Source organism: Mchenga conophoros, linkage group LG10, assembly GCF_057382185.1.
Source record: "Mchenga conophoros isolate Kocher_MC1m ecotype Shallow Benthic linkage group LG10, M_conophoros_male_GT1.1, whole genome shotgun sequence".
Taxonomy (NCBI): domain Eukaryota; kingdom Metazoa; phylum Chordata; class Actinopteri; order Cichliformes; family Cichlidae; genus Mchenga; species Mchenga conophoros.
The window spans coordinates 11562893-11590712 of record NC_140535.1 but is presented as its reverse complement, the minus strand read 5'-3'; the positions used below and the strand labels follow the sequence as shown (position 1 = coordinate 11590712).

The 27820-nt window shown below is 40.6% G+C and overlaps 1 protein-coding gene across 1 annotated transcript; it reads left to right on the top strand.

Moving 5' to 3' along the window:
* The first annotated feature begins 1335 nt into the window (after positions 1–1335).
* On the top strand, positions 1336–19098 carry ammecr1 (AMMECR nuclear protein 1). The gene is made up of 6 exons (XM_085288548.1): positions 1336–2919; positions 7672–7782; positions 11297–11411; positions 12037–12127; positions 12246–12342; positions 14030–19098. Exons 1-6 carry the CDS (start codon positions 2447–2449, stop codon positions 14142–14144), a joined length of 1002 nt encoding a protein of 333 aa, XP_085144674.1. The 5' UTR covers positions 1336–2446; the 3' UTR covers positions 14145–19098.
* Positions 19099–27820: the final 8722 nt, after the last annotated feature.

The window sequence follows — 27820 nt, the reverse complement described above, 5'->3', positions numbered from 1 at the left end:
TAAGTAAATTAAAGATGAACATTTTAATTTAATGACCTGGTTGAGCTTAAAACTGTCCAAACGCACAAATATAAAGAATTTGTTTCAAGTTAGACAAAAACATCACGTAGTATCATAAAACTATATATTTAATAAACAGGCTGTAAGAACCTATGGTAAATATTTCAGTATTACAGTCAAGAGACTAAAACTGCGGAATAACTGCACAGAGGAAACAAAAACTTGCATGTCACTGCCTATGTTCACACAGCTGTATAAAAACAAAAAACAAAGAATATGAGGAAGAGCTGGCTTGGTAAATAAGTGGTTTGACTTCTCTGTTTTGCTGAGTTCTCACTGTGGTCATAATGATATTACTGTCGCCTGTTATTATTGTTATGTTCACATATCTATGAGAATGTTATATTTTTGTTCATTTTTGCATCATGGAGTAGGTGTTGATAAGACCTACACACAGGCAAAGCCCAAAATGCTGACTTTAATTAATTTGATCACATCTAAATTTTGCATGTAATTTCTTTACAAAGTACATTGTAAAACAAATGTAATTGAATCTGGTCAAAGCATCTAGTTAAAAATTTGGTTTTTTGACTCTGGTTCAAAGCAGCAAATGGTCTAAATAATACTTGTCTTAAATATGACAGACATCAGTGATCCCCCTTCAAATGAAAGTGAACCTAATGGCAGGTGTATTTGTGTAGCTGACTGCAAGTATTTTGAATATACGGGAGTGAAGGTGCTAATTTCACTGTCTACATCCTTTATCAGAGCCCGTAGAAAAGAAGATGTCCTTTCCCAACTGCATCTAAGCATTATTTCCCTCTGCTGTACATGCAGTGTTTAATGTCTACCCACTCCGTTCTTTATTGATATATTAATTCCTGACTGAAGGGCAGAATGGGAAGGAGGTGGGGTAAGAGAACGATTCAGGAAACACAGAACTCGACATTAGACGTGTGTGGATGTATTTATTTGTTTACTCTTCCAGGGTCCTGGATGAGATGAAGCCACGACATTTCTAGCAGCAGCAGCAGCCCCGAGAGCGGCCATATGATATGTCTGTGTGCCACATTTCAAATCGGCCACTCGGAATAGATTACATTAGAGGCAGTTTCTCAAAAGAACGTGCATCGGTGTGCGTAACTTTATCCGAACTCACAGCGCTGTGAAATCCAGACACTGTCAAATCAGTTTACAGCAGTCAGTCGGCTCCTATGCCTTTTATAACTTGGGGGGCGTCGGCACCGATACTTTACCATGCACGCACGCATATACACATACACACGCATGGACGTCAAGAGCGCGCATGCTTCCACGGCCCCGTGCACTTCTTCTGAATTGCAAATCTGATATCCCAGAAGCTACGCATTATGTGTAGCAAGTGGGCGCAACACGTTTTCTGAATCCGGTTCCGGTGTGCCGACGACACCGATGCCCGTGCCCACAGACTGATCACAGGGCTTTTACCCGAACAGCACCGAATTGTAGCAGCTGAGAGACGAATGCGGGGCTCGTCAAATCCAGAGGATTTCTCACGGCTCACGGACTAGAATGCTCTTCTCTGTGTATCCCCATGAACGGATGACAACCTCCAAACAAACCTATACTGAAAACTTTCAGCTGTCCGTTTGACGCGGGGGTGTTATTGAGATTTCTTCCCCCCTCCTTCTCACCAGATTCAAGAAAAAGGCATCATGCAGGTGCAAACTGTGGGCTAACGTTACTGATATGACTCGCTGGGCGCTGACGCGTTTCATTGTGCCATGACAACCCTGCATTGTCAGATGCCATTTTACTCTGCGCTATCCCAGCGTCTGGAATTCCAACATACTGGGCCTGTTGTGTAATTAGAAGTTCGTGAGGCAGTAGCAAACAAGCTGGTGCAATGAGGGGCTACGCTGTCCAAGACACTGTGCGCAATTTGTGCTGAAGCTTATGGGTCCTGCGTACTCAAGCTCCCGGCTTCCACTTGGAGAGGTGTGCAGCGGGGCTACAGCGCACTGGCTGTCGGCTTCACATCTGGACCGCTTGGCTACTGTCATCTGCGGCCTGTTCGGACCGTGCCCACCCTGAACTTGTGTGTTTTAAGGGGGACTGACTGTGATCTCCTCGGATGCGGATGGTGTCGTGTTAGGGAGAACGGGGGGCTATTAGGCTGGGAGTTGACGTTATAGGTGATCCACTGGAACACCGAGATCCAAAGCTGGACTGGCTGACTACTCGAGAAAAAAACTGCTTATCCCAGCTATGGATTTTCCGTAGCAAAGTCACGCATTTTTAAAGGCAACGCTAGGGTGACACTGCAGTCTTCTCGCCACATCGGTTATTTCGTCGTCCGACAAAAAATAAAAGAGTGAAAGTGGAGTATTGTCCGTCGTACGTATCAACGCAGTGGGATTTCTACGTCTGGCCGGCGTTCCCCCCCACCCTTCCCGCGGTGACGGTTATGGGTCGGAAGCGGTGTGTCGGTGCAGATTGTTCCAAGATGGCGGCCGGGTGCTGCGGGGTGAAGAAGCAGAAACTGTCGGGATCGCCCGGATCAGGGGGTCCCGGCGGGGTGGGGGCGGGAAGCGGGGTGGCAGGAACCGGACATTGTGGCTCGGAGCTGGGGATTGGCTCCTCCGCGACAGTTGCAGCGGCGGCGAACGTGAGCCGAGCCAACGGCCTGGGGGGACCCGGGGGTAACGTTAGCGGCAGTAGTAGTAGTGGTAGCAGCGGCACAAACGCTCTGTCCCCAGCCCCGGCCGGATATAATACATCCGGCCTCTCCCCGAATCTCAGCCCAGGACCTGGTTCGGGAAGTGGAGGCAGAAAAATGGTCGTTTCGGCGGAGATGTGCTGCTTCTGTTTTGACGTGCTTTATTGCCATCTGTACGGATACCAACCTCCGAGAACACCCAGGTTTACAAATGATCCCTAGTGAGTATTTTCTTGTCTGCTGTTGTTTGCTGCATGTCAAAGGCTCACTATGCTATTCTCCCAGAAAATGTATGTGGCAGCACGCTTCGTGGCTTCAGCTCCGGGTTCTGTTCAAACTGTCACTTCGAAACACCCTTTTGCTTCTCGTGAATTTACACCGAAAAGCTCGCGAATACAGCTTGAATTGGCCAAGTTGGAATATCGGGCCTTGTCGAAGAGACTGTCTACACTGGCCTGTCGCTAAACTAGCTGACCACTAACGCTACAGCGAATTTGATATAGTGCTTATAAAGTAATCTTTTATGTCACTGGATAGAGTGAAAGGTCACTCTTATATTTCCTGTTGGCACTTTGCGAAAGAAACCGTTTACAGTGCTGTCAGACGAACTCTTTAATAACACTGCTAACGTAAGCTAAGGGTGTTTGCTACTAGCTTTAGCTGTTACCAGCTAGCCACTTAGTCTAAAATCATAGAGGTTTGAACGAAGATAACGTCGTTGACTTTATTTTAGTGTAACACCGATAGCTTCGTTAGGTGAAACATACGACTCAACGTGTTAACTTTTAATATTTTGTATGTTAATATCAAGAATATTTTAAGTCGCCCTGAATGAACTCTGCTTTGCCACATACTAGGCTTAGCTTTGAGCTACATTAGCTTAGTAACGAAGTATTAACAAGCTTTTAGGAATTAAATTAATGGTAAATATGCTGAGAACCTCGGCTACCATGACTACGAAACCAGCCGGCGGGTTTCACAGCAAGTTTTTGTGTAGTGTGGACAAGACCAGTGTAGAAACACATAAAAATACCCGATTTTTGGCACCAAACAACAAAGAAAAGGTGGTGCTTGCTAAGTACTTAGCAGCACTAATCTTTGCTTAATTTAACCGGCGATAAAAGAAGAGCAGTGGCGGCGTTAGATAAATAGAGCTAAAAGATAGTTTAACTGTTTCGCTGTTTAACCATGCGAAGCATTCGTTGAACGAGGTGTTTTTTGTATTAATTGTTTAAAAAAAAATCAATAAATGTATGATTCCTGCGCCCTCAACCGAGACATTTTGTCTCCACCTTATGTTATAGCGTCTGGCTTGCGGTTGTTTAACCCAACATAAGCCTGTAAGACGGTTGTTTACATTGGCAGCCCTACCCAACAATTTCATTAACCATTATAAATATAATAGACCAGATGACTTTGAAATAACTTTTTGATCTTGTGTGATCATTACTAAAATAATGAGAAATCTTGTCTTTCCATTGTACTGTCACGTGACACAGAGGCATTCTTATCCCTTTAGACAGACAATAAATTACATTGCTGTATACATGTTGGGTGTATGCATGCTGTGGGTTGTTTGTATCTACCAGCTCAAACATTCCAGTGTTTATGGAAATCATTACCTACCATGGCAAACGGTACACTGTTATACATATGTAACACACACACTGCTTTTTGCAAGTGTTTATTTGCATTTATTGTGTTGAATATGCAGAGATGCTGATTTTGACATCTTGACCTCTGAAAGGAAATCCAGCTTGCAGGAATCTTTAATGATAAAAGGGCATCCTCGAAGTCTGTCAGACATTTCCAAGTCTCTCTCAACTGCATGTCAGAAAACTGTAGGCAGAAATGCTTACACATTCAAATATACAGATTGCTCAAAACTCAGTGGTGGGTGTCACCTGACATGTCTCTGACAAAATAGATAGAGCTTGTTAGGCCAGAGTTTATGTTGCTAGACTTACCTAATGCACAATAAGCTAAATAAGAAATGCATTCTTGGTGGTAAAACTAAAAAATGTTTATTTTTCATATTTAAGTTGTAGTCATTTTTTTGCTCATTAATTCCAGGACTGCACTGACAAATGCAAAAATCCTTCATAAGAGAATTCTCCTCATGTTGGCCCCCATACTGGTCTTGCAGCCTATATAGGTGTTTCCAGTGATGATACACTCAAGCCCACATTTTCTGTTGTACCTCCCAATAAGAGACTATGGAGAAGGAAAAACTGTGAAAAAAAAATTAGTGCAAATTACTCCACAGTCTCTTGTCCACTCTTAGCAAAAAAAACCCCTCAAACATTAAGCGACATTGCGTTGGTAATCAGGATAAGTGCATCACTGCAAGTATGAGTGTGAGTATGAGTATTTGAAATGCCAGCAATGGGGCACAGACCTTGGTAAATCCCATATTTACTGAATATTTCCGTGTCCAGCAAAGTGTCATGCAGTTTAATAAATGGCGAGTATTTGGTGCTGACTTTCTAAATATTGCAGTAAGGGTATATTCTCCACAGCAGAACAAATTTACTGAAGTGATCATGCAATATTTACATTTGGGAGCCTCTCTTAAAGGCACAAATCTTGTCCATTTTTAACTCTGGCTGGCCAGTCTTTAAGGCTGAGCATTGGGCTAGGGCTTAACCTTCAGATTAAACCCAGACATGTACTCGTGTCTAGGAATGTAGCATGCTAATGGCCACACAGAAAAACTCCCACAGGTTTGAGCAACTCATGGTCTTGGGTGCCCTTGACATGCCCTTCTCTTGGGGCCATTGTCAGTTTGAATTATTTAAATGCTGCAACAATGCTGCTGTATTTGACATAGATGCACTGCTCTGCGCAGTTAGTCGATCAGCTCTGCAAAGTCACATTAGTTGTGATGATATCAAAATTTTGAGGGATAAAAATGTGTGTTCTGAAGACATAAACATGAGTTTGTTGTGTTTCCCGTGCATCCATTTCAATGATCAAACAACATTAAACATTGTCTGCATTTTTTTCTGTTTATCTAGTTTTGGATTTACAGCTATTTAGCATCCGCTTTAAATGTAATGAAATATTTGAGTGTATTTAAAATACATTTGCTGTATTTTTACTGCAAGGAGACTAATAAATTATGCCGTCCACCAGCTGCTCCCACAGTCATGTTAGCAAGGCTCGTCAGCTAAATTAGCTGACTAGCTGCTAGCTGACACAGCAGGAATATGGCGTGCTCGTGACTGTGACCGTTTTGTTCAGTTCTTTCAAATCATACCAGACCCTTTAGTCTGGGTGAGGTTAATTTGAAACTCCAGACCGGATGCTCTGTGCCGTTCCTGCATCTGACTTCCTGCCCTCACCATCTGGTTTGTGCAGCTTGACCCGGCTCCCATTAAAAATAGACTCGGCGTGTGTTGTTAGTAAAGCAGAGAGCTGGTTTTGAGATGCATCCATATGCGCTTTGGGAACTACACGCATAGTGGACCCCTAGTAGGAATGAGCAATGTTGAATGGGTAGGCATTGCTTAATAAAATGTTTTATTGGATACAAATTTTGTAAAAGTTTTGAAGTGAAGCAGCCACTGAAATTTAAGGTTTACAATTTAAAAAAATAAAATAAAATTAAAATGTAGAAATCATGCTAAGTTTCTGAGTGTACTGATCCACTGCGTTACCAGAATAAATGAATAATGGCTCCTTTTTTGACTACATTACCATCTAACGGAAGAAAATCATTCACTTCTGTTGCCAGCTGAAGCCACTTAAACTAGTTAAGTTTTAGTTTTTTAAATGTATTTTTTTTTTTTTTAGATAAATGAAACTTCATTGAACCAGGAGTCATTTTGATTTGTATAAAATATCATTTAAATGTTTTCAGATAAAACACACCCTTTTTTTTTCTTAGGCTTTGCGCATGTCCAATATTTTAGGAGTGAACTCAGAGATGCTGGAAAAGACTGTTCTGTCACTGAATAATTTGGCAGGGATATAATAATACTGTGAAACCTTTGTAGCTAAACTGTAAAAGTGTCATGCTGAATTTTGAATTGAATGCTGAATTATTTTTATCTGTACTTAGAATCTGACTGGTGGTTTTAATCTGGAAAGAGATCATTTGGAGCCCTACAGTGGCATGTGAGAATAAAACTTTACATAATCAAATGACTGTATATGATGCAATATACATATATAGTGTGTGTATATAAAATTTATGTATTTATTATTTTCTTTTCGTTTTTTTACAATGTGAAGCTATAGATGACAAAAAAACCCTTTAAGTATAGTGTTTCAGACACACATTGGACAGATGACAAAAAGGTATGCAGGGTAGATGGGGTGTGTGTTCTTATTTCCATAATTCTCCATGGGCCATACACCCGGTTTTGCATGGTTTTTGCCATGGACATGCCATGATGCCTTCCAGCATTGACTGTTGTACTCAGCAATGCTTGATGAATGTATGCAAACCAAAAGGAGGTGTGTACCTTTTACTGTCCTGTTCTCTGCCTAATGCACTTTTGGCTCCAGTGAAACAGCATGTAACTAAGTAATTCGGTGTTTTTCCACACAGTGAGTCCAATGAGGAATTTAAAAACAAACAAAAAACTTGTGTAGTTGGTTTCTTTTTTCCAGTATGTTTTTTGTTTTTTGTTTTTTGTTTTTTTACCCGCTACCATAAAAGCTGGAAAATGTAGTAAGTGTAGAAAATCATTGTTTCAAAAAGAGATTTGGGTTATTCTGTTGTGGCTGGACATATGGCCCAGTGCTATGGGCTAAAGTCTTTGATGACAATTAATCCGTAATAATGTGAGACACTTGTCCCATTTCAGTCCAATGTGAAAAGGTCTGTCTTACTAGCTGCAAAAAACTCGGCGATGTGTACTTCTAATGAGCTTTTATAAGCCCTGAGTAGGCATTTCTCATCTTGTGTAAACACATTAATGTTCAACTACTTTAACACAGTATCTTGTTCGTCTGTTGTTTTTCAGCCCGCTGTTTGTCACATGGAAAATAGGCAGAGACAAGCGGTTGAGGGGTTGTATAGGTACATTTTCTGCCATGAATCTGCACTCAGGACTCAGGGAGTACACCCTTACCAGGTAAGCAAAAATGGGGACTCGCTAATTTGTGCTTCAGAGCTGCAGACCTCTGTCACAGAGAAGAAACATTCAGAAACGGCACAAAATGTTATTAGTGGGGAAAAAAGAGTAAATTGAAGTCATATTGAAGGTTATTTTTTTTAATTCATTTATTTTTTAAATTTCATTTGTGCTGCGTTTTGAGTGGAACTGATGTTTGTCTTTGATTCCTGATCCTGGGGCTTGGAAAATATTCCACAATAATGTTCTTTAGTTTTCCGTAAAGGTTTGAATTAATGACATCTATTTGGGGAAAAAAAAAAGTAGTGTGATTAAAGGACAAACATGAACCCTTGAATCCCAGGAATGCAGATCACTGAAGGGTGTAATAAGGAGAAGTCATCGTAGGCTTTTTGGAAAGACGTTAGTTCTTCCCCTCGGTTATCAGATGCCGAACACTGTGGACAGTGTTTTTGCTCCTATAGTAGACTTCCAAACACTGAGAGAATCAATGCCAACATGGACTGAAGCTGTTCTGGAGATACATGGAGGTCTCCTATCTTGTGACCACCTTTTCTTTTGGTATTAAAAACAAGCGACATAAAGATTTACCTTTGTCTAAAGAAGACAAATAAAAATACTGTTTAGGTTCTGAATGTGCATGCCACGATTGTGTTTGTCATTTGTCAAGCAGAATGCTACATAACCATTTATGCTCATGCAAAAATGCAGTTGTCTTGTCTCAGTGCAGGTGCCATAACACTGTCCATGCGACAAGGCTAAACAACACGAAAGTGCACCATTCACTAGCAGTTGTTAGGACATTTGTGCCACGCATCACTGTTCTTGAACTACACTGCCTGTGTGTGGTATGTGTTGGCATGTAATCTATCTCCATTAGGATCTTGGATAAGTTTCAACAGCTGGTCTTAACTGCTGTGTTGGTCTTTGCTAAGACGTGTCTGTAGAATGACACTCACATTCACCAAGTCTTAACTACCCCCGTTTGTGATGATTATGAATGACCAAAGCAAAAAAAAAAAAGAAAAAGGCAAAATCGCTTAAAAAAGGCCTAAGTAGAGCTGGGCGATATGAGATTTTTTCATATCACGATATGTTTTTTTCATTTCAGGCGATAACGATATCTATCACGATATAAGCCAAATAACTATATTTGTAAGATTTAAATGTGCCGTTGCTCACAAGTAAAATGTGAAATAATCAGCAGCTTGTTTTTATTTAAATATTTATTTCCCATAATAAGTTCAACAGGGTAGATGTACTTAAGGAACATGAGACTTTTTCAGATAAATAAAAGGCAAATATTGCAAACTACACAAAAGGCAGCCGCTAAAGCGTTTAAGTTTCAAAATAGAACAAATGAAACAGACTAAATTGTCAATTCCACTTAGAAACAAAATATTAATTCTAAAAATAAATCTTAGTTTGTTTTACAGAAGAACAGACAAAACTGACTAACTTTTGTCAATATCAAATAAACTGAGAACTAAAAGGAAATTCTCAATCTCTCCTTGTTGTATAGCTTAGCTTTTCAAACAGTTTTAACAGTTACTTTAGTCTGACAAAAGCCGAATGACGAATTAGCGCTTCCAGTCAGAGACTGAGGCTACGTCCACACGTACACGGGTATTTTTGAAAACGGAGATTTTCCGTTTTCGTTTTAAAAAAATAATCCCGTCCACACATAAAGGCAGAAATGAAGGAAAACGCTGCTATGAACATGCCAAAGCAGCAGGTGGCGCTAGATTCCTAACCGTGCAGAAATATTGGCCAATCAGAAGTCTAGAAGCCTCGGTGGGAAAAAGTAAACAAAGCTGGGGCATAGAAGCAGAACCGAGTCGTATGTGTGGAGGGACAGTAACTGTGTGTATATGTAAGCATTTAAACACTGCAGAGAGTAGAATTAACAGTAACAGTATTGTAGAAATTCATTTAACCGAAACAATAACGTGGCGCAGTGTGACGCATGCACCAGTTTATTGTATTTCCAGACTTGCTTTCGGCACAATTTACAGTGCACGCTACTCTGTTTTTTTGTCAGACTTGAAATAGCCGAAATACCTTCACACTACGGAACTTCTATGGCTCTTCCGTTCGACAATCTCTCCGGCATTGGAACCGTCATCTGTTTTCTCTTCGGTCACGCTCGGTTGATTTTTCTAGTCGGCACACTCATTTCCTCCATTACGCGCTGGCTCCATTACCCGCCGGCTGCTTCCCAAACAAACACACGTGCGGCTTGGCACTTGTGCTGTACTAACAAGTCACGCGACGTGACGCTGCGGCTGTGATTGGTTCGGCTCTGCGCTACTTAATTTGGATTGGCTGACATTATTATTATTATTATTATTATTATTTTTTTTTTTTTTTTTTAAGAGGACAAGAGCGGCGAGGTCTATCGCGATAGCTTAATTTCTCTATCGAGTAAAAGTTATATCGCGATACATATCGTTATCGTTCTATCGCCCAGCTCTAGGCCTAAGACAATTAAAAAGTGTGCAATCTGCACAAAAACTTGTCTGAGTGGCAAAAGATTAAGAAACCGTAGTGGATTAGGAAATAAATAGATAGAAAGTTGTTGGGAATGGAGCATCTTATGCTAAGCAAACAATCATGGGAAAAGCGTCAGATCCTCCCAATCAATTCAAGAAAGGTGGGGTAATCAGACATATGGATCTTCCACTAGTGTTATCAGTAAACAGTGGTGTAATTCATGTTTTTGGTGAGGCTAAACCACCTTTTACTGGTTTTTGCCACTGTGGAAAGCAGCAGTGCTGACCTGCTTCTGTTCCTTTGACATCCTTGTAGTATATACAGATAAATAGCTCATATAGAATTAAAACCTGTCAGTTAGCTTGTAAATGTTAAATATGTTCAGGAGATGGCTTTTCCTTTTCCTCAAATAGTCTGGTTTCATGAAAGGCAGTATCCGACATTCAACATGGCTGCAAGTATGCTTTATTACAAGCTTGTGCACTTGTATCCCCACTCCTAAATAGGCTTGGTTTGTTTATGGCCAGTCGTAGAAGAGAAGTTGAGTCACAACTAAACGGTGCAAGTGGTGTAACTGAGACTGCCTCGATTATACTCTGTTGTGGATGCGGACAGCTGGAGACCCGATGGCTAAATAGTCGTTCCTGTCATACTCCTTTGAAGAACGCCACCTGAGGTGCATGTGCAGTTGATACATTGTAATGTAAATTCTCTGTGGACAAGTCAACAAAAACAAAACAGGCCGGCTGGCCATCCGAATGGGTCCTCACATTCACTGTCTGATGAGGAAATTTATATCACACAGACTTGTGGACATGGAAAGTCCACTAGTCGTCTCTCTCCCCCCCCCCCCCCCCCCCCCCCCCCCAAAAAAAGACAAAACCCCCCCCCAAAACAAGCAAAACATATTTCATTCTGTTGCAAAGTGTGCTACTATATCTGTTACATACCAGCACCCTGCATCCCTGTGCTGAGTCACCTCTTGTAATGCTGTTTTGCTTTTGTACTTTGATGTCTCCAGTGCCCTTAAAGACAGCCGCTTCCCCCCTATGACAAGGGATGAGCTGCCTCGCCTCTTCTGCTCAGTGTCTCTTCTCACCAACTTTGAAGACGTCGGTGATTACCTTGACTGGGAGGTAAGAGATGTTATTTGCTTGAACATGGCTGAGCACAGGCTTTTGCCCCCGCACTTTTGTGGTGCTTTGATGCAGACTCACGTGCATCTCATTCTTCAAGCTATTATTGTACACGAATGTGTCCACACGTTATTTCTGGGTTTGTCACTTGAAGGCATACCCAGCATTCTTGAAGTGGCAGCATAGTTCTAAAGCATTGTATTTATAAAAGAGAAAAAAGTCTGCTTTAAATTAAAGTTTTCTGGCTTTCAAAATTGGATTAGTTTGATTGGGTGCTGTATGCTTTTCCAAAACATCAGTAGATGTCTTTACCAGCTGTTATCTGTGAAAATAAATATGATTTGGAGCTACAGTTTGATCAATAGTACCATTTTTTAATTGTAGTTTTAATTTCCAGCAGAAGACTGAAAATTAAGAATAATATGTGAACAGAAATGAGAATATCGTGTAATAAACTGGAGCTTCAACCATGCAGTACATTGCATTTAGATGAAAAATGTAAAACAGATTCCATCATTAACTTGGAAGTGCATTTTGAATGGAATAACCTGTTTCTCCACAGCTCTGTCTTCATTGGATGAAGAGATTTATAGGGATTTATTTTTGTGCCTGTCTTGAATTCTAGGTGGGTGTTCACGGTATTAGGATAGAATTTTTCAATGAAAAAGGATCAAAACGCACCGCCACCTACCTACCAGAGGTTGCAAAGGAGCAAGGTAAGATCTTCTTGTGCCTCTAACAATCTAGCTTCCTCTGCTTTTAATAAAGACTGAGTTGTATTGAACAGAGTAGGGAATATGTGGAATTGCTTTTCACTCCTTTTACTTTAACTAGGTTGGGACCACATTCAAACCATAGATTCCTTACTACGAAAGGGAGGTTACAAAGCTCCCATCACAAATGACTTCAGGAAGACCATTAAGTTAACCAGGTAAGATTACATTTAATTGATTGAATTATCTAATGCTGAAACATTAATGCGTCACTGCTGTACTCTGTTCTTGCAGCACACTTTCATTTAGATCCTTTTACCTGACGTGCACAAGGCTTAACAGAACCAGCACAAATAGTTGTATACGTCAGTGTGTCTGGATGTACCTATGTGCATATGTGAAAAGGCATATGTTGAGTCTGTTGATTAAACCTTTTGTGGCTCTTGAGGAAACTATGTGCAAATGTTCCAGGAACTGCCATGCCACTTTTGTTGAGGCTGAATTGAGACAGTGGCAGGCAAAAGAAGAAAACCCAGGATGTAAGAGATGGGTGTAACCACAGTGACATCACCCTTTTGTTATGTGAAGTAATGGTTTAAAACCTTAGCTCAAGGGGCTTTGTCCAAGGGTTTTTTGTTTTTTGGACAAAGTTTCAGCTAACACTATCAAGCTGCATCCAGTTACTGTGGCTAGCTGCTATTTACTCTTCAGTAATATAAAAATCAGGATCATAACTTCACCAGTAATGCATTCTGCCTTGCACTAGGCTATAAAATATTTAGATGTAAATATAAAATATAAAATATACTCTGGTATAAAACTATCAGTTTGCGGTGACTCATTTGCTTTTAGAGCTCCCATTAACCTCCTAAAACCCGAACTCTTTCATGACATGCATTTTGAATTTTTCTTTGCTATTTGGATTGATTGGGACCTGATGAATGTAAAAACAAAGAATTAGCAGATTTATTTTTTTTTAACCTAAATTTTGTATTTTCTTGTAGAGAAAAATGTAGTATTTTTGGTCTAGACATCCCAAAATGTGATGTCCACATATGCGGACACCAGGTCCTAGGAGGTTAAGTGAAATTGAAATTTCTGGCTGCAGTTTTCGTTGCTACTTCGTGGACACTAAAAAAAAAGACTCTCCTCTGCTTGAATATCCCTTCTTGAGGCCACATTAGCCCTCATTAGCATAACACAGCTAAAGTCCATATTGTAGACTGTATTAGCAGACTGTATTAACAGAAGTGCTAGAAATCTGTAATCTTTTAATGGCCAGCAAGGGTTGACCCCTGGTGGCAAACAAGACCAGTTGTACTGAAATATATGGAAAGATGTCCCTGACTTTCCTCAATCTATATCCTCAGTAAATATCTTCCTGTTTGGTCTCAGTTACTAGTTAAAAGCCTTGCTGAATATAACAGGATGTTCATTTAGTAACTTATGGTCCCCTTTAGTAAAAAAAAGAAAGTTAATGTATGGTTTACTGCAGTGTGTGCACTGTCTGTCTCTTTGAGTGATACTGATGTCTGGTTTCAAAAAGCTAAGATGGCAACAGTGGAAATGCTGAGCTTGAAGTTTAGAAAATGTTCACGTTGCTAGCCAACGTGTGATGCACATTGCCTACATCCATCTTTTATGTAAATTTTGTTTTAAACGTAATTCTTTCCAGGAAGTTGCATCATGGTTATTGTATGAGTCAGGTTTAGTAAAAGAAATCACGCATACAAGTAAAGTATCATCTGTGGGCCTGCTGCTTTAGTTTTGATAGCTACTGAACATGCAGCCTATTTTAGCACTGACACTGGACTGTATATGAAGAGCAAAGTGAGAGTGATCATGACTCTCCTAACACTGGATTAGAGCAGTTAGCCATCACAACACATCTCTTTTTGTCCCCAGGTACCGTAGCGAGAAGATGACGATGGGCTATGCAGAGTACATCGCCCACCGCCAGCACCATCACTACCAGAATGGCATTGGGCACCCTCTACCACCCTACAACCATTATTCCTGACAGCGAGCCGCATGACCAATCATTGGACCTCTCCGCGGACCTTTTCCCAGGAGAGCCCGCCCCCTCCTGGTCTAGCTATTTCTACTACTGTACCATTTTATGATGATAGTTTCCGTTGCCATGCTGGCCGTCTCCCAGACGTTGACATGGCAACGGGTGGCAACGAAGCGTTATTTGATTCTGACAAGAAATCCACACGTTTCCTTTTCTTTGCCTGTGGTTACGTTTTTGCAGCATATGTATTCCTATATCTGAAACCCCCCGTTCATTCATATTTTTGGAAATTTAATCAAACGTTAGATTTTATTAATCTTTTCAGCGAACCTAATCAGGTGTTTAAGTCTGTGGATGGAAGGAAGTCTCTTCGAGTGGATTAGTCTCGCGCTTCTGTTGTTTAAGCTTTGCTACAATTTTTACATTTACTAAGAATTTTCTTTTTTTCTTAATCTTTACGTTAACCTACTCTTAAACATGTAACACCATGTAGCAAGGCAACTGCAGTTTTCAAAGGCTGTCGTCTCTTCTTGATTCCTCTCAAAAAAACAAAACAAAAAAAAAAGACTGAGGTTTGTTTTAGCTTGTAAACTCTTGTAGTGTTGTAGTTGGAACTATGTATTGGAATATGTATACTCCAAAGTATAGATGGTAGGATTGTGGTGCCTCTTGACCAGCTTTTGCTGGCAATATTTATTGATTGAGCTCACAATCGTGTGTGTGATTTCTGTGTGTGGATATAGACATTGGTCTGCCACAAGACAAAAAACTAGTAGAAATTGGATGATACTTAAAGATTCCCCTACAAAAGAGTTTGGAAACCTCCCCCTCTGAGTATTTGTAGTGTTTTGGTGTGGAAGCTCTAAACCATGAACAGCTGTGTCCCTTATCGGTTTTAGTTTTAATCATTTTTTTTAACTTCTTTCAGTTTAAAGTAACTGCTGGAGGAAGCCATTTTGTCCAGGGATAATCGTGTCACAGTGATTTATTAATAAACAGTGTAAAATTCTCTGCATTGGAGAGGGGGAGCGGGCACAACTACAGGTCCCTACAGAGGGGAGGAAAAACACCCCAAAAAGCATGGCTGAGTAATACTTAGATTTAAGTTGAACGTATGTGTTTGTTTCTGAGTTTACTGGCAGGGAGTCACTTGACAGGGACATGCTATAACTACTCAAAGCCATAATGTCTTCTCTCTATTCCACACTTTGTAGTCCGTTGTTTGGTTTTGCATTCTTTAACCTCTGGTAGATGTATCAAGTCTCCAGCTTCTGAATGCAAAACCAGTTTCGAGACAGACCGCATCACTTGATATACTTGTCAAACCAGGTGGGTTTAGTCATTTGCTGAATGTGCTGCATGTTGCCCACGCTAATGGGGAAAGATTGTCTCGTCTCTTTACATTATAGCTAACAATGGTCACTCGTCCACAAAGTATTATGTATCAAAGCTGTCATTTTGATCCATTGAAGACGCACAAAGGAAGTGATCTCATTACCATGTTTGTGTCATGTAGACGTTCATGTCATTGTGCTGTTTAGAAGTGCAGCCAGTCAACGTAGTTGTTGAAACTGCACTACTGCCATTCTGCTCCGGTACTTTAGTGAGATCCCATTGATCCTGTTTGTGTGTCCACGGCGCTAGTAACGTTTTTGTCAGCTTGTATGGGCAGTCAGGTTGAAGCAAACACAGTTGAATTAGTTGGAACAGATTCTCTGCACATAAAGACTCAACAAGCCATCTCCCATCCAGATATTTACTTGCTGTGAGTCTCATCCGCACACACACCTGGATAGTTGGCTTTACTTGTCAGAACGTTTGAGTCTTGGAGGATCGTCGTGCGGGTCGCTTGTTTCGGGTTTTAGTTCGCTAACTGGAATTTTTGAGAGGTTCTTGTTACTTGACCAACATCTTTCTTTGTAACAGCCTTTACTAACTGACAGGTATTTTTTTCTTTATGCAAAAATGTCAAGGGCTTTTGGCACTCCATCCACAGTAACCCGAAATGACCCAGATTTCAGTTGTGTTGCCTTAAATGAATGATTTAAAGAAAGGAAAAAAAACAATGGACCAGTAGATGATGCCCTGAGTGTCCCTCTGTCGCTCTTCTCTTTTCCATCATCACACCACAGCGTAGGAAAGAGCCACATGACGTTTTCCTGCTTTAGAATGCCAGTGCTCTCTCTAAGAGGGCAGCTGGATGCCCGCAGCCTTCAGTTTTTTCACCCAGCTGGCGAAAAAAAAAAAACCCAACCCCTGCTCTTAAAGGTGACGTCAGCCGCTGTGGTGTTCAAACTGCGTCTCCTTGTACACTACATGACGAGGAGGAACAGCCAGGTGGTCATTTCCTGGTCCATTTAAACACAGCACAACCTGAATTTTTCTGCTGCAAAACCAAATTGACCATGCTCTTTTACATATGTCTTTGTATACACATGCAATGTATTTTGTTGCATGTATGTATGAGTATGAGACCTATGGTTTTATCCATGATATGCTTGATCTATGGCTTACACACTCTTATTAACCATTAAGAGATTTAAGACAAATATGGTGCTATCTGACCTCATATTGGGGTGGTCACATCTCGTGACTGGTCATGCGGACTCATTGATCATATCATACTTAAAGATGATACATATAAGATTTTCTCTTTAGTACATTCCTGTGAAATGAGTCATGACGGCACATTTTAATACCGAAGTATGATAGTCACCAATTCATACAGTAGCCCCCAGCAACCTCTGCTTTCACGAAGTTCACTGTGGGTTATTTTGGGATCAATTCCCTATGGGAAATACGGAATATAGTGAAGAAGGAAAAGTCCCAGAAGCAACACGTTACAGGGGCTATGGAATGTACTGTCTGCGGTCGTCATTACAATTTACCAGTGATATATTAAGAGAAAATCTTACATGTTTTACCTTTACTATCCTTGATATATGCAGATCTGTTCAACAGGTGTTTTTATTTTGTTTGTATTTTGTTTGTTTTTGTTTAGTTTTTTTCCTACCAGTGCAAGTCAACACCCCTTGCAGGTTTGAAAGGACAAGAAGTCACAAGTTAACCTCATTCCCCTTGATCGCTCCCTACACTGTGGCCCAGCCTCATGGCCTAGTTTGTCAAGGTGTGTGATGTATGTCGTTCGGTAGATGGTGACAGTAGTCGTGGTCGTCTTTAGCCTCCTCCTGCAAAATTTGATGCTGTTTTTTTTTTTTTTTTTCTTCTTCTTCTCCCTTTTCTTTTTTTTTAAAGAAAACAACAAATCCTTAGTTTTTCTTCTAGCTGCTGAATCGTTTGACCTCCTCAAAGAGTTTGAGTTGTTGACTAGTGAACGATCCTGGTTTTTTTTTTTTTTTTTTTTTTTTTTTTTTTTAGCCACGTTGAAGGAAAGCATCTCCTAAAATGGGACGGAGAGTTAATATTTTACGTAAGGACACAGAGAACAGTCCTGCTTCTGTACTGGTTTAACTGTTTAAAGCATTAATACCTCATGGGATCTTATGGAACGACATTTGTAGTTTGTCTGTAGCAGATTGTGTTTTGGTTCCATACCAGGGTTAGAGTTCAGCCTCAGCATTCCTTGCGTGGTCATTCTCATATTTCGTGGAATGCTCAAGCTCGTGTTACCTTCGTATGTTTGACTGAACCAAAGATGCCAGCGGCCATGCCCAAATGCTGCTCTTCAGGCCTGGCTTCCTGTCCTTCCAAAAAAACAAAAAAAAAACTAAAAACCCTGCAATTGACAAAATGTTTTGTCTTTTTTTTTCTTTCTTTTCTTTTCGTTTGTTTTAAATGTGCGATTTTTCTCAACTGTTTTGACTTAATAAGCAACTCAATTTTTCAATGATTTTTTTTCATTGACTCTATCTCTGAAGCTGTAATTGGCCTCAAGGATGGTTAAAAATGGTTGCAAGTTGTTGTTACTTGTTTTGTTTTATTAATATTATTATTATTATTACTATTATTATTATTATTATTATTGCTATAATTTTCAAAAATGAAAATCCCATGGTGTGCCTCCTAGCTTTATGGGTTTATAAATGTTTTTTTTCCCCCTAAAGACCAGCAGTTATACTTTGTATGAACTATGGATTTATTCCTTATTTTTTATGCCATTAAAGATGAAAAAGCCTGTTTTCTTTACTCTGGACCCAGTAGCTGCACTGGTATACAATCGCACTGATAGATGAATTTAGAAAAAAAGAAGAAATGAATCAATAATAATAATAATAATAATAATAATAATGATAATAATAATAATGACAAAAGAAATAAGAACTACAATAAACTTGTGTTTGAGAGTTTTATTATAAAAAAAAAAACCTAAGAAAAAAAAAAGGAAAATGACTGTTTTTGTACATCAAAATAAATTCTTTTCAAAGGAATATTTTGGATCTAGTTTCAAAATTATTTTAGTGGTTTTCTATGTTCTGAATTTTTGAGACACTGACTTCTTAAGACGTGTCACTGTACAAAATGACTTTTTTCTGTTGCAGTGGCCTGATGGGCTGGGAGGGTTACCTGGTGTAACTCCTCATACCAACTTTTATTTCATTTCTTTAAAAAAAACAAAAAAACATTTTGGATCCTTGTTTTTTTCCTTCTGCTTTAGTAACTTGACAAATTGTTGATGGAATAATATGAACTGGGAACTTCAAATCCAACCCCTGTAGAGCTAGACCCTTCCTTTTTTCCTATTGAATAGCTGTTAGTGTGACAAGACTTGAAATGGGCATTTATTATGATAGTATGACTCAATAAAAATAAAAAAAACCATAAAAAAAGAAATTAGCAAAAAATTGCAAAAGACAAGTGTGGGGAGGGTTGAAAGAATATATATAGATGGGTTATCTGAGTATGTAAGCAATGGCTGTGAAGATCATGTAGTTTTAAACATTGTTACCTTTTAAAATCATTTATTCAATAAAAAAAATTACAAAATCAACTTGAAAGAGAACGTGTCATTCTACTTTCTTGCAGCATGTACACTAAATTAGCTAAACTAACCTCCAGTATCTTCAGCTGACTGATGGTGGTCTAAACTTTATATTACACCTATGCATTATGCTGTTTGGACAGTTACAGTTTGTCCTGCTTTAATTACGTGTTGAACTAATGTATGCCTAAACATTTATTTTTCAGGGAACATGGTCCAGTTTAAAGGCAGCAGCATGGGCAAGAGTCCGGTTAACTTGTATGGTCTTCAGTAATGGAGCAGGATAATATTTGGTGTAATTGGCAGAACAATGTGATCCCCCGTGAGTGTTCTGGCATCTTATTTTCTTTTTAAACACCAAATTTGCCCTCAGCAATTCTCATTGTTTTGCATTGTACATGGAGGTTTCCCCTAATGAAAACTGTGAATGGTATGTTTACTAAGAGCACATTATGTTTCCTTTACCCTTGCTGTGATGGGGTGGAGGGCAATTTCCAGGCAAATCCTCAAAAAACAAAATCCATGAGATTCACCACAGTGCTGGAAACATTGCTCTGAGATTTTGGTCCATGTTGACACAGTTGTTGTACACACATGATACAAATCTACTAATGCTGCGGATCCCAACGCTGCTCTAGTGCAGGGGTGGGCAATCTCAGTCCACGAGGGCCGGTGTCCCTGCAGGTTTTAGATCTCACCTTGGGTCAACACACCTGAATCACATGATTAGTTCGTTACCAGGCCTCTAGAGAACTTCAGGACATGTTGAGGAGCTAATTTAGCAATTTAAATCAGCTGTGATGGATCAAGGACACATCTAAAACCTGCAGGACACCGACTCTTGAGGCCGAGTTACCCCATTAAGCCATGACTAATAGCCTGAACCCTTGATATAAGACATGATGGATTCATGCTTTCACTGTTAACACCAAATTATTACCCTACCATCTGAATGTCGCAGAAGAAATCACGACTCACCTGAGTAGGCAACGTTTTTGCATTCTTCTGTTGTCTGCACCTGTGAGATCTGTAGCTTCTGCTTTTGCTAGCTGACAGAGGAGTAGTGGCTCATCTGCTTCAAGGTTTGAGAGGCTGTGTGTTGATTCTCCTCTGACCTCTGGCAACAACAAGGACATTTTTAACCCAGAGAACTTCTGCTCACTCTTTCAGGCCATTCTCTGTAAACCCTAGAGATTGTTATGTGGGAAAGTCCCAGCTAGATCAGCAATTTCTGAAATACTCTAACTTGCCAGTCTGGTACCATAAGCCATGTTCAATGCCACTTAAATCACCTTTCTTCATTCTAAAGCTCAGTTTGAACTTTGGCAGGTTCTCTGGTCCATGTCTACCTGCCTGTATGATTGGCTGTTAAGATTTTGTCGTTAACAACCAGATGACAATGTATACCTAATAAATTGGCTGTAAGCGTATGTGAATTGGCCCTTTAAATTTTGATCACATTTCAATCCCCCTGTAGCCTCATGTTAGTATGCAGTGTTCTATCAGTGCTTTTCTATAATTATTCAAAATGACTTCAGGCAACACATACTTTTATGATGTTTGGATTAGCAATGGAGCATGCTGGGTACATGCTGAGACAATGGGCTAAATGAAGATGTGATATTTCTGGCTCCAATAATTTAACGCAAAACTGGGCCATATTTGCATTTTGCAACCACTAGGCATCGTGAAATGATCCAAAGCTCAAATTATCAACACAATCATAACTGCTTTTTTAAAACTTAAGTATTTCCCTGAAGTCCTGCTGTGTTGTACCAGGGTGTAAAGTTCCATCTTTGCTAGGAAAATGTGCGCCAGATCACACTTTAAAACCCAAGAACAATGTGGTAATCATAAAATCAGAGCCAATCATGAGGCAGATAGATTACATCAGAACGCCACTTCAGGTTTCACTCCCACCTGGCAAAAACAAAACTTTGGGGCTGCAGTAGGCATAGTCTCACTATAACTGGCCAGTTGAAGGCAGGAAAAGTGTAGTCTGGTCTCATAAATCTCTATTTTCAATTCAGTTCAACTCAGTCGTATTTATATAGCACCAAATTAAAACATCAGTCACCTCAAGATATATTACAAAAAAAGAGAAAACCTCAGCAATAAACCCCGTATGAGTGAACACTTGACAACAGCGGGAAGGAAAAGCTCCCCTTAACAGGAAGAAACCTGTGGCAGAGTCAGGCTCAGGGAGGGGGAAGCTATCTGTGGTGAGGTGAGGAAGACAGGACAATAGACATACTGTAGAAGAGCCATAGATTAAAAACAACTAATGATTAAATGCAGTGCAAACTTTTTCAAAAGCCTAATTTTAAAAGCAGATAATTACTGTTGAAGCATCAAGATTTAGCTTCAACAGTGCAAATTCATTGACTGTGCCTTGTGCTAACAGTGTAGGCAGGTTATGGTGAAATGGTGCAGGGTTTTCCTGGCAGACTCTGGCCCCTCAATACCAATCAATCGTGGTTTGAACGTTATTACAGTCCACACATGCTGAATTACTAATCTGTAAGCTTTTATCTTTTAATGAATACCTAAAGCAGGGGTGTCAAACTCAAATACACAGTGGGCCAAAATTCAAAACTGGAACAAAGTCGCGGGCTAACGTTAATATTTAATGAAAAAAAAAATCTTCCTCCAGATATAAGAATGAATCTTTTCTTATGGACTCAAACAAGCTTTGCTGAAAAACTGAATATGGAACAAGCAAAGCTTAATACTAAACAATATATATATTAGCTGTATAATACCAGTAGACCAGCTCTAATAGTAATTTGGTATGGCTTCGCGGGCCAAATGTAATTAGGCTGCGGGCCAAATTTGGCCCGCGGGCCAGAGTTTGACACCTATGACCTAAAGCAAGTTAATACATCATGTTGTCTTCAAAAGGTCTCACGAACATACCAGTGAATTCACTGGACTTTAATGGCCTCCCCACATGTCACAACATGTGAATCCCTTGAATATCTTTGGGATGTGGTATGAATATTGTACAATCTGCTCAAAACTAAGGATCCTTTGAGCAAAAGGAGCCTCTACCCAATATTAGCATTATGTTCCTAGTAAAGTGTTTAACAACGACTTAAAGATATCTATCTCAAAAATATGTGCCACCAACTTGATACGCAAGGTGTAAATTGAAACTGTGTTGTCTTGTTCAAAGCATGTAACAGCTGGTTGCTTCAACATTAAGAACAGAAAACTTGACAAACGTGGCATTAATGTATTGTAAAGCTCACAAATACACAAGTATTATTTTCATAATACACTACTGTTGGCATCAGTTTGTCCAATCTGCATGTTTTCTTCATGCTTCTTCAGTCTCTGCATTCTCTGGGTTGCCACCTTGTCATGGGCAGGGAGCTTGCGTGCCATAGGGACACTAAGAGCTGTGCCTTTTATGGTCACCCATGATGGACAGGTTAAAGGGTAGGAGCTTGGAGCAAGGATTGATTCCAGGTCGAGACCCTTATCCTATAAAAATTATTTTGAAACAGAAACATCAATGGTAGGAGGTGGTCCGTGTGCCTCCACCCTAGAGAGAAGGGTTACATCTCCTGTGTCTAGGTGCGGCTTGCCCCTCTGAGGGCGGGGGTACCTGGACCTGGGATATAGAGTATGTTTGGGGAGTGCGACTGTCTGTGCAGTGTCTATTTGTGTCTGTCTACACGTTGGGTGAGTGCCGAGTATTTGGTTGTGCATATGGGGTGGGAATGCACGTTTGTGTCCGCGTGCGCCTGTTCGTCTGTGTCTATATGTCAGGTTGGGTCTTAGACTCAACCTCTCTGGGTACATCTCAGGCCCTCTAAAGTACGGAGGCCTATCTCCCCTCACCACACTCCCTGCCGGTGGCTGATGCCCTCAGACGTTGGTGTGTTGGTGGTCCTTGTCGTCTGGGGCTGGGCGCTCATGTATTTACCGGCTCACTCCTGGTGGCCGATTGGCGGGGCCTGGCGCCTGTGGCCTGGCTGGGCCCCTTCCGGGGGGTGGGATGCCCTCGGGCCTCTGGGCCTGAAGCTTGGTCCTCTCTGGCACAGCTGGCTGCCAGCAGAGCCCGCGGGCACGCCACTGCAACCCCCTCTGGCCTCTGCTCCGTAGCTGCGGGGGGACCTCTCCTTTGGGGCTCTACTCAGCTCTTCCCAGGAGGGTGGCACGGTTCCCCCCCTTTTGGTGGTCCTCCTCGGGTCCTTGTACTCTGGGGCCTCTGGATATCTGGGGCCTGGATCTCCTCCATACCTGCTTCATACCCTGGTGGACGGGGCTATGGCTCCCCAAACTCCCTAGCAGATCGTTACATGGAGAAACCTTTGGAATACAAGCATGCTGATCCACACAGGTATGCACACAGGTGTACACACGGGTGTTCACAGACGCGGACTAGAGCTTTCTTGGACCAATATGGCAAGGCCATGATGATCCACTTGGTAAAATAAATCTGCTTGGCATCTTTCTTGGCCTTAAGACAACAATTCTGATCGCTAAAGATCCAAACGGGACACACAAAAAAAAAAGAAACATCAATGGTAGAAAACTCCAAGACTCTAAGATGGGCATCTGAAGAATATGATGCTGTGTAATGAAAGCCAGGAGTTCTTGGAAGCCACAGGACCAAACACTCTTTCTCTGACACCCTAATTCGTGGGATATGGAAGACTGTGTACCAGAGTGGGAAGACTACACCAACAGGAGTAGAAATGCAAAAGTACAACATGACCCTGCTTGGAATGAGTGAGAAGATGATGAGGTTGGATTGGGCACATTCTATGGAATCCAGAGCATTACCAGAGAGGCCCTGACATAGAACTCCTCAAGGGAAAAGAAAGAAAGAAAGGTCAAGCTACACCTCCAGGCAAACTCCCAGAAAGTGGGCCTTACTTGGAACCAGCTAAAGGCAAAGACTCTAAATAACACCCAACAACAGATCTTGTTGATGGCCTGCACCCTATGGGATGAAGGGCTGAAACATGCATAGCTAGTAACAATTTTGATCTATCCGACACTTCAACTTCAACTTGGACATGTAACTACCGAATTTTGTAGAAATAATTAATACTCCACAAGAATTTATTGAAATAGCATGGCAAAAATGTTCACTTTTCTCCATTTATTCAATACATTATGATGAAATACCAACAAAATGATTGACATCCACATTAGCTTTGGTTGCACTTGTATTGCTCTATAACAAGCTATCAGTTTACAATAAGTCAGAACGCACCTGTTTAGCAGTTAGGTCAGTACAGCTAGCATGACTAGCCTTTTAATGCAATTATTTTTAACAGGATCCAGTACAGTGCAAATGTCTGGAGCCCCTCTCATTTCTCTATATTTTGCTCCAAAGGACACACTTTCAATTTTTTTAAGTGGCCTAGAGCAGCAGTTCCCCTGACTTTCTGAAGGTCTTTTTTTGGACACGGCTTTTCTTTGTACCTGACCATTTCTAGAGGAATGTTTTTCTGACCTATTAATCCCTCAAGCATAAAAAAATTCGAGGGATGAACCAGTGTTGTGCCTAAACTTAACTGACAGCTTAGCAAAGAACCAGCTTTAATTTTATCTTTAGGTGCTAGCAACCAGTCACAAAAACACTTTTGACAGGCACAAAATTGTATTTGTACACTAAGGTGATTCTGAGCATGGTGTGCAATGTCTCCCTAGAAACTGAGGAAAATGGACATTACAGGAAACAAGAAGAAGTGGTAGCATAAATTCTGTTCAATTCAATTTTATTTACATAGCACCAATTCAAAACAGCAGTCACCTCTGGCACTTCAGCTGATCCGTCTATGGTTTGTTGAAGCCACATGAGAGCTGGTCACATGCGTAGAGCGGCCATGGCAGTAGTTTGACTTGAAACGACTACTTTAAATTCTAAATTTTGACTCTGACTTTTTCTCAAAATTAACAATAATATTATTTTTCCTTAATCTGGCCATAATACTCCTTTGTATCTTTGAATGTCCTTCGATGAGCCGGGAGAACTATTCCTAAAGGCTACCTAAAGAAATTACAAGAGAGCTTGTCTAAAAGAGTTCAGGTTGTGCCTAACAATGTATTTCCAAGTATGTTGGCACATTTCAATAAATCCCTGCACTGATATCCCATTTTCCTTGCAAACTGTAAAGAAATGTGGGTCAAGACTTTTGCATAGCACTGCATATGCTATAATTTATACTAATTATATATAGGAAATACAAGTCAAACTAAGCATCTCTGCAATGAGACATAAAAGCAGCGCTATGCGGTTCTCTCTGTTGTAAAATGCATGTAGAATCTACACTATATTTAGAAAGTGGATATCATTATTAATGCATCATCTGACAGATTTCTATATTTGTGTTCTCATGAAAATAAATCAAAAAAAAAAAAAAGCAAATGTGTGTGTGTTAGGGGTTGTGTGGAGCTGTGAACATAATAAGAGATTTCACATACTTGCTCTACTTTTCTACTATTTCTCCCACCGAAATGTCTGAGCTGCACTCCCGTCACAGTCTGGGCAGGTGTATCTGAAAATACTTGTTACATGACACTTTGGGGCTAAGAGCTCAGAGACAGTTGAGTGGCTCAGTCTGCTGCCTGCATGTAAGCACACGTGAACCCTGGCGTGAGGTCAAATCTGTCCGACACATCACATTCTCTCCTGAGTCTGCCTCCGGGCTTCCATCTGCCAGAATAAATGATATCGGTGAGTGAGGGAAATTAGTGGTGGTGGTGTAAATGCAAGAAACGCCACCTCTTTCAATTTCTCTTGGATTCATTTTCTATAATTCGGAGCAATTATTATACGTCATGTGCCAAGAGTTACAAAACGTGCCATCGAGTTCCGTAATCAACCGTAACAAATCAAAAAGTTCCCTCCTTGGCCGAGCAGTATGTTACTTTGCTTACCAGTATTTCAAGGAGAGCAACGTGTATTGTAATCCAGCGTCTCTTTGCAGCCACTGCGGTGGTTTTAGATCAACCTCCACTCTTGACTGTCTGGAATCATGAGGTGCTACAGGCCCGTGAAGACTCTCTGCAGCTCACTTCAGTCAATATGCTGCACTTAAAGCTTTTTACCCTGTCTGGCCTCAGAGAGAACAGCCAACCGTAACGTACAGTGCTGAGGCTTGAGTGCTCATGAGTCATGCTGCAACTTGGCAGCAAACGGATTTTGTAGTATATCTGAAGGTCTTATTATCTGAAGAACAGTTTGACAATTTAGGACAAATTCATTCCCTTCTTGCAGAGATGTAAAATGAGAAGAAACGAATTTTGTGGTCTCCCTATTTAATCTTAGCCTTCAGTTGGTTTGTGATGATGGCTTTTTAACAAACAAAAAAAAAAAAAAAAAAAAATTTTCCCTAGTTTGTAGCTACATGAATTGAGACTTTGTTAGTAACTTCTTGTAGCATAGCACCACCGTCTCTGACAAGCTCACTGTTTAGGATTCTCTCTCAACTTGGTTTGATATTTGGTTTGAATAATCCAGTTGGTTTTTGGCTGTGGTGTTCCCTTTTATACTGGCTATGTTACTACAGTTTGTGCTCAGTGTATGAAACGTGTGTGCAACCCTTATTAACAGGCGCAACAATAATAGGGGCAGAATGTTTGATGGATGGCTGTCCAAATTTAATCTAGCATGTCACTGTTTGTTGTCGAGTTGTGCTTGCTGCCTGTCAAATATGCTCCTACGGATATCAAGGTTGCAGAGAGAGTAACAGACAATACTGGTGGGACTGGGAGAAAACCGGTTTTTAAAATAGGCCGACGGTGGTTGTCAATCTTGAATCTAACAAGATGAGTAATTTGGTCTTTGCCACCTCCATCACTCATTTCTAGTGAGCTTAATTAGATCAGCTCTTACACTTTGCGGTCTCTCTGTTCTGTCTGAGTTTTAAGTCAATTCATAAAAATAATGAACTTAGTATGTCATGCTGGGTAATTTTTTTTCTAAAAATAAATAAATTCAAGATATTTGACAAGCATATTACATCCATTTTTATAGTCTCCCATTGTCAGACAAAAGCAATTGGATAGTTGATGGGCAAGTAGGGCAGGTTCAGACCGGTTCCCTTGTTATTCTATGAGAAATTAAGCAGATAATAGAGTTGATCCAAGTGATAAATGTGCAATTTGTAGCTTTTCATCAAAACTCTCAATATGATGTACGAAGAGATACGAGTACAAATGAGGGAGGCCCTCATAAATTAAAAAAAAAAAAAAAAAAAAAGAAATGTAGAAGTGGCCAAATCAACAATCTGAAACATTCTTGCAAATAAGAAAAGCAGTGAGCAGCTCACTGTAAGGTCACAGAAGAACTACAGTATTCTTTCATTGGTTCAGAAAAACAACATCAACCAAATCATGAACACCCAAGGACACTTTTTAGACTTTAAAATTGTCTCAGTGTGAAATCAACACATGCCTAATTCATTCACTTCCACGTCTCCTTTTTCAGGGTCGCGGGGGGCGCTGGAGCCTATCCCAGCAGGGTACACCCTGGACAGGTCTCCTGGACACACACAACCATTCGCACTCACACCTAATTTAGAGTTTCCAATAACCTAACCCCACTAACTGAATGTCTTAGGACTGTGGGAGGAAGCCGGAGTACCCGGAGAGAACCCACACAAACACGGAAAGAACATGCAAACTCCACACAAAGGCCCTGGCGTGATGGTGGAATTGAACTCAGCACCTTCTTGCTGTGAGGCAACTGTGCTAACCACCGTCCTGCCCCATAAATGTG

Coding starts and splice junctions, on each gene's coding strand:
- ammecr1 (XM_085288548.1), top strand. CDS start 2,447: ATGGGTCGGAAGCGGTGTGTCGGTGCAGATTGTTCCAAGATGGCGGCC. Junction 2,920..7,671: donor AGGTTTACAAATGATCCCTA/GTGAGTATTTTC, acceptor GTTGTTTTTCAG/CCCGCTGTTTGTCACATGGA. Junction 7,783..11,296: donor AGGGAGTACACCCTTACCAG/GTAAGCAAAAAT, acceptor TGATGTCTCCAG/TGCCCTTAAAGACAGCCGCT.